At 44.1% G+C, this 7,496-nt stretch overlaps 1 protein-coding gene across 1 annotated transcript in view; it reads left to right on the top strand.

The window, feature by feature from the left end:
- Positions 1-6,130, top strand: part of GOT1 (glutamic-oxaloacetic transaminase 1, soluble) — a 23,774-nt gene extending 17,644 nt beyond the window's left edge. Inside the window, exons 6-10 of the mRNA XM_008572113.1 lie at positions 993-1,143; positions 1,229-1,394; positions 2,134-2,276; positions 5,182-5,448; positions 5,568-6,130. Of these exons, the coding sequence (XP_008570335.1) occupies positions 993-1,143; positions 1,229-1,394; positions 2,134-2,276; positions 5,182-5,321 (600 nt within the window). The 3' untranslated portion in view covers positions 5,322-5,448; positions 5,568-6,130. The remainder of the gene's footprint in view (positions 1-992; positions 1,144-1,228; positions 1,395-2,133; positions 2,277-5,181; positions 5,449-5,567) is intronic.
- Positions 6,131-7,496: the final 1,366 nt, after the last annotated feature.

Below are 7,496 nucleotides of genomic sequence, written 5' to 3'. Positions count from 1 at the left end.
AGTGAACAAAGCAGACATGGTCCCCACCCTCAAAGATATGGCCTAGAATTCCAAGGGAGTTGGGGGAGCGTGAGTGATGAGGCTAGAGAATAAACAGGGGCCAGGGCCTGTGCTGAGACATTGGACTTTACTCTCAGGACAGTGGGGAACCACTGGAATCTTTGATGTTAGGGAGTGACATGATGGGATGTGCATTGTCTTAAGGTCACCCTTACTACGCAGCAGGGAATGGATCAGAGGGAGACAAGATTGCCTGCTGGCTGGGGGAGCAGTTAGGAGACTATTGCCATAATCCAGGTGGGAGGTGATGGTGACCTGCATGAAGTAGGTGGTGGTGAGGGAAGTGAGATGTGGAAAGATTCTGGAGCACTTAGGAGATAGGACCAATAGGACTTGAGGTGTGATAGGATGTGGGCGATGAGCTGCAGAGGTAGGAGTCAAGATGCACCTCAATCTCTGGCCGGGACAGTTCAGGGCAGGGACGTGGCATCGCCCAGAGAGAGCCCAATAGTAGGAGCAGGCTCACTGCAGGGAGCTCTTTAAGGAAATTAGAGTGGTAAGAATAGAGTCTGCTCTGTCCACTTGCTCTCAAGTACCCAGTAGACTAGTGCAAGGTTGTGAAGAGGCCCTGGGGATGCCAAGCCTACACTTGACTAAGCTTATCACACCAGGAATTCATGGAGAAGAACCCACCAACGTAGGAGAGTACCTCCAAGCCTCAGAAATAAACCCTGTTGCCAAAGCTGCATCGTGACACCCTAGGACAATATATTTTTAAAAAGTAAGGTTTACTTAAATTGTTATATTTGTTGGTTGCTATTTAGCTGAACAGAGAAACGGCCGTGAAGTGGTGGTTGGGTGCATATAGCCCAGAAATAGGAGAAATGGACGGTGCTAGAAATCCCTCCCAGGCACCAGTTGGGGAATGAAGGCTGGTGTCTGAGGTTGGTTCCGGAAGGATTCCTGCCCTGACTGGCTTTCCTTCCTTGCAGCGCCGGTTTCTGTTCCCCTTCTTCGACTCAGCCTATCAGGGCTTCGCATCTGGAGACCTAGAGAAGGACGCCTGGGCCGTGCGTCATTTCGTGTCTGAAGGCTTCGAGCTCTTCTGTGCCCAGTCCTTCTCCAAGAACTTCGGGCTCTACAGTGAGTGCGCCCCCGCGCCACAGCCCCGCTGCCCCTCCCCCTGCCCGCATGGGGCCACCGAGGCTGACTCTCGTCCTCTCTTTAGACGAGCGAGTGGGGAATCTGACTGTGGTTGGAAAAGAACCTGATGCCATCCTGCGGGTCCTTTCCCAGATGGAGAAGATTGTGCGAGTGATTTGGTCCAACCCGCCCGCGCAGGGAGCACGCATCGTGTCCACTACCCTCTCTAACCCTGAGCTCTTTAAGGAGTGGTAAGAGGCTCAGAGCCTTACGGGTGAGGGGTGGGACGCAGACAGTTAATTGCCCTGTTACGTTTAACTGTGTCTCTTCCTTTTAGCTTGGCAGAGGCAAGAGAAAGTTACTTTAACCTCCTTGAATCTCAGATATTTCACTAAAATAGGGCTGATACCAGCCTCTCACGTGTGTAACACCACATCTGGAACAGAGGAGGGGGCACTCAAAGAATGGTAGTTTTCCCATCCCCCTCCACCCAGTCTTCCTCCCCTTAAAGCTGAAAAACACAGAAAGAATTTCTGATAGGATAGAATATCAAACTTCAAGGCGGGATGACAATTTTGGAGCTCTTCATTCTTATCTCTAATTTACATACATTTTATCTTATTTTAGAACAGAGTAATTTTTATGTAGTAGCCAAATCTGCAATCTCTATTTAATTAGGCCTGGTAAAATATATTATCCTGTCTACATCAGCACCTCAGTGAAGCCTGAGCTGAAACATTAGTGGTATTACAGCTGGTATACCCAAGACTAGCACTAGACTACATTTGTAAATACATTCCTTTCCTTCTGCCTGCTAAGTCTCTCTCTCTGGTCTACTTATCCACCCATCCAGGTATCCACATACCAAAATAGGCAGGTTTTGATCCCATTTTCAGCTTATAGTTTAAATTACAGTTCTTAAACCTACATTTTTTTTGTTTATTATCTTTCCTGTCTGCCTTGATATTTGTATCACTGTCCACGATTCAGGACAGGTAATGTGAAGACAATGGCTGACCGGATTCTGACCATGAGATCTGAACTCAGGGCACGATTAGAAGCCCTTAAGACCCCTGGGACCTGGACTCACATCACTGAGCAAATTGGCATGTTCAGCTACACCGGGTTGAACTGTAAGTAGCCCCCGCTGCCTCAAGCATGTGCGCCCACATCGACACACAACACCCCTCTCAGTCACTGGTCTTGAGCTCACCTCCGTTGGCTGTTGCCTAATGGGTCAGCCATGACTTTGGACCAGGACAAGTTAGGTTTTCTCAGTGTGTCCCACCATCTCCTGAACCCCTTGGGTCTCAGAAGAGCATTGTCATGGTCTGCCCTGCTGGCCCATAACCAAGCCATTTTCATTCTTCTGGGCTGGAAGTGGCTCAGAGCCAGCTGGGAAGTAAGAAAATTTGTGACTTGGAGCCTTGACTTATGAAAGATTTCTCATAAATGTTCAGGGACCTATTGGTTTTACCTTAATCCTAAGGGTAAATATTGTATGTAATTATTCAGGGACCTAATTTCTTAACAGGTCTTTCCTAGTCTCCAGGTATTGCCCTCAAAAAGAGGTTACAAGTCATATCTCTGTTTCATAAATAAAAATTTAGATTGGTAGGTGCAATTAAAAGTTGATCGAAAATGTAGTGGGCAGTCATGCACAATCTTGATCAGCTGTCAATTGGGCATATCTGTGATTAGCGGTTCCTTCTGATGGTGGAAGATTCATTTATTTAATAAGTAACTCCCAAGCACGTACTGTACCAAGTCACATGGTACAGATGTGGCCACTCACCTTCGCTTCCGAGTGGCTCTAGAGAGGGGTGGACGGCTAGAGTAGGTGGAATGTCAGGGGCACTGGGAGGTACTATAACTAGGGCCACCAGGGTGCCAGTTTGAAATTGGCTCAGAAAAAGCTAAAGGAAATAAATGTAAATAAGACAGGTGACAGAGATTGTATTGCAGACACCTCAGAATACTTTGGGGTAGTGTGAGGCTGCCCAAGAAAGTAAAGGAATAAGCTGAGTTAGCTGTAGGTGTCCTCATGTCTGTGAAATGGAGAATTAGTTCAATTGAATAAGTAAAATTATCCTTACACAATTATATGAGTATGAGGTAAATGGAAATGGTTTTTCATGGTATTATTCTAAAACCTCACAAAATAGGGATATCTCCCCATAAAATATCCATATCCTCCCACTATCCTGGGTAGGAAATTAGTTTTATTATGAATTGAAAAATGATGAGAATAGACCTGTGCTTATAACACTAAAGTTATATTTTTAGCACTTGACATCATTTACTCTTTTTAAAAAGTGGATTTTTTTTTTCTCCCAACATTTTATTAGGAAAAGTTTTAAACATACAGAAAATTTGGAGGAATTATACAGTGAACCCCCATATACCCACCACCTAGTTTCTGTAATTCTCATGTCACACACCTTCCTTTTTACCTTTTATCTATCAGAACAGGGGCTTTTAACCTGGAATCCAGGGATATACTTTAAGAGATTTGTGAAGCCCCTAAAATTCTATTCAAAAATGTATGTGAGTATATATCAGCCTTTTTCTAGGGAAAGAGTTCATAACTTTTACTAGCTTCTCAAACTGTGACACTAACTTACTCCCAAAAAGTAGAGAAGTCTCATTTTTATTTGAAAAAACAAAAGCAAAAACACCACGGTGGGAGCCCTGTAACCATAACAACTGCCCCCGGGGCACAGGTTTTTACAAACAGTGATGTGCCTGTGGCTATGTGGGCTGCGGTTCACACTGTGAAAGCCAAGCAAGGTCACTTCTGACGCTAGCTTTGTGTGATCATTTGTTTAGAAGGGCATGTGGGCAGCACAGAGTCCAGAGTCCAGGTTTTCCACTTCCATTGAGAGGCAGTGCAGTGTTGAAGGGCTGCGGTTCACACTGTGAAAGCCAAGCAAGGTCACTTCTGACGCTAGCTTTGTGTGATCGTTTGTTTAGAAGGGCATGTGGGCAGCACAGAGTCCAGAGTCCAGGTTTTCCACTTCCATTGAGAGGCAGTGCAGTGTTGAACACTGCACTGGTGAGCAGCCCAGACCTGGGAGCCACACTGCCCGCCTTAAAATCCCACAGCCACCACTGACCAGCTGTGTGACCTTGGGAAGGCCATTTGACTTCTCTTTGCCCTATCTGTAAAACGAAGATGATAAGGTTATCATCATGATTAACTGGACTAAAATAAAGTGCTTAGAACACTGCTTGGCACATAGTGTTTGTTCCTCTGATTATTATGATTTTATTATTATTATCCTATTCCCTCAGATTGGTGGTGTCTTAAGGGTTCTAATTACTTAGGCAAAAATCAGCTAAAATTTTATCATAGATTTCCAAAAAAATAAACCACTCTAGGGATTGTAGCAGAAATGAAGTACAGGCAGTCCGTTCTTGTCTTCTCTGTGATGCATTTCTGCAAACATGGGAAAACCCTCCTGCATCTGAGAGAGACAGCTGAGAAATGGACAAAGGTGTGATGGCGCTAGGTGAAAGAGGTCTGTGTGGTTTTGCAGCCTGCTGGTTCATTCATACAGAATTTATCAAGTAGCTCGTGCATCAGGCCTTGTCCAATGTACTGCTAAAATGAAATGTCAAAGGGAGGTTGCTGCCAGGAGTTCAGGGGTAAGCTAACACAGGTTAGGTAATTGCTAAAGGAAGCCTTTTATAACCACTTTTTCATATCAGTTGAATGTTCTTAAGTCTGATGGTGGTTTTTAGTTGATAGGGGAGTCCTGGTTAATGTGCAGTTGGAAGGTAGTCCCAGATTAAAATTCCCATCAGAAGTAGCCATATGGAACTTTCTGCGGATTAGAAAGTTAACTAATAAGGGTGTTTTCCAGATTCTGGTGAGCGTATTTTTCTGTTTGTCAGTTGGACAAAATAGCTCCTTTTGTTTTACTTCTTTATGATAAGGGGAAAGAAAAAACACTGTAATTGTCATATAATTGCTGGACGTCCACTGCATAAAGGATCCTTACTACTCTGATTGTGTCTTCTTTTGGTTTTCAACAGCCAAGCAGGTTGAATATCTGATCAATGAAAAGCACATCTACCTGCTGCCAAGTGGCCGGATCAACATGTGTGGCTTAACCACCAAAAATCTAGATTATGTGGCCAACTCCATCCATGAAGCAGTCACCAAAATCCAGTGAAGAAACACCATCCTGTCCAGCACCACCAAAGCGGTTCTCTGTCATGCGTGTTCCCTACCTGCACAAACCTAGATGTACATATCACGGATAGAGACTTACTGAAGGACTAAAAGGCTGCTCTGGTGAGGTGGCCTTGGTTTAAATCCACCAAAGCGGTTCTCTGTCATGCGTGTTCCCTACCTGCACAAACCTAGATGTACATATCATGGATAGAGACTTACTGAAGGACTAAAAGGACTTACTGAGGTGGCCTTGGTTTAAACTGGCCTCAGTTGAAGAGAACATCCCTTGAAAATAATTGGGGGCCTGGGATTAGAGCCTTTTGGAGGCCAGAGCAAATTAAGGGTTTTACTTAAGAATAAAGTACTGTGATCATGAGACGTACATACCTTACCCCGCTCACTAGAAGCAGGAATGTTGCTCCCATCGCTCACGGGCTTCTATGTGTGCCCTGACCCTACAAAGTCTAGTCCCAAAGTCTCGTTCTCTGAAGGAGCCAAGTGTGATTGCAGGTGTTGGCTGTGGCATTAAAACTTGTCATCTCAACCCTTAGTGTCTTGTCTTCCTGCCCTTTCTGCATGGTTGTGTCCCTAGTCCTAAGCTTTATCTCCTCAGGGCAACCACTGTAAGAAATATATTTAATTTAATCATGACACACCCACAGATACATACACATATTTAACTAAAACAAAAGCTTCACAAAACAGTATTTATGCTTGCAGTGTGCAGTGCATTCTGATATTTTCTAGTCCGTTCTATTGTGTTCTACTTCACTAAAAAAATAAAATAAAAATGCTGATGGAGACCCATGGAACTGATTTTGTGATTCACTAATAGATTGTGACCCACAGTTTAAAATGAGTGCTTCAGAGGGATTTACTAGTGGCTAAAGGAAAAACTAAAATATATTATCACGAATCGCCCCCTTTAGTGAACTCGCTATACTATAACTCTTGTCAGTTTTGCGAGCTTGTCATTCCTAGGCCAGCTTGGACTTCACAGACTCATAGGAGGGATGACATCACTCAGGGTGTTTCTAGAACACCAGCTTCTCCCATGCAGTCAGAGTACCTCCTAGTCTATTGAAACAATTAGAGCCACTTGTATTAGTCTGTTTTCTGTTGCCTATAATAGTATACCTGAAACTTGATAATTTATAAAGAAATTAAATTTATTTCTTACAATTTCAGAGGCTGGGAAGTCCAAGGTCCAGGGAACACATCTTTTGAGGGCCTTCTTTGTGGTGACTCGCTATACCACTGCAGAGTGTCACTTGGTGAGAATGGCAAGATCTCTCACATGCTCACTTGTTCTGCTTATGCAGCCCTGAGTGTCAAACCCACAACAATCCACTAAACTGTTAACCCATTACTCCATGAATGGACGAATCCATTCACAAGGGCATGCTCATGATCCAATCACTTCTTAAAGGCCCCACTTTCAACACTGCCATAGTCTGATTTCCCACTCTTTCAACACTGTTACAAGGGGATCATGCTTCAGTGAGTTTTGGGAGGACATTCAACGCACAGCACCACTTAAGCATAGATCACAATTTCCAGAGAGTCCAAGAGACTTTCCAAATGGCAGTTTTGTAGAATTTGGTGGTGTTGAGTCTTACTTAAGAGGGATACTATTTGGGGTTTTATAATATTTAAAGTCAATTCTTGTTATTTAGTAGATCTGACCCTTCTTAGGACTCCTTCGAGTTGTTATAAAATCCTATAGTCTTGAGGGATGATTGAGGTCTTAGAAGTCATTAAGTACAGCCTCTCCCCCAGGGAAATAGTGTCTTCCTTGCCATCCCTGATTCATCATTTTCAGCTGAAGTGGTAGTGGTGGTGGTGGATTCTTTCAGTACTTGGTGAGGCATCCCATTCTGCTGATGGAGTCCCTTAATTAAAAACATCTTTTACCTTGAACTGGAATTTGATCTCCATTTGTCCTACTCCCCTGCCTTTCCCTCCTTTAAATCACAGACAGTAAGTCCACTGTCACTTCTAAATGATGACCTTTCACATATTTGAAAGCAGCAGTTATTCCTTGCTTATGCTTTTCTATGTGAACCCCTCTCTCCAGTGTTTCCACACTGGATGTGGCTTCCAGATCCTCCCCCATCCAGCTGGCACCTCAGCAGTCCTTCAGAGGGCACTCAGTGCAGGTGTGGCTGTGCTG

This window comes from Galeopterus variegatus, unplaced genomic scaffold, assembly GCF_000696425.1.
Source record: "Galeopterus variegatus unplaced genomic scaffold, G_variegatus-3.0.2 Scaffold753, whole genome shotgun sequence".
NCBI lineage: Eukaryota > Metazoa > Chordata > Mammalia > Dermoptera > Cynocephalidae > Galeopterus > Galeopterus variegatus.
This window is presented reverse-complemented; position numbering and strand designations above follow the sequence as displayed.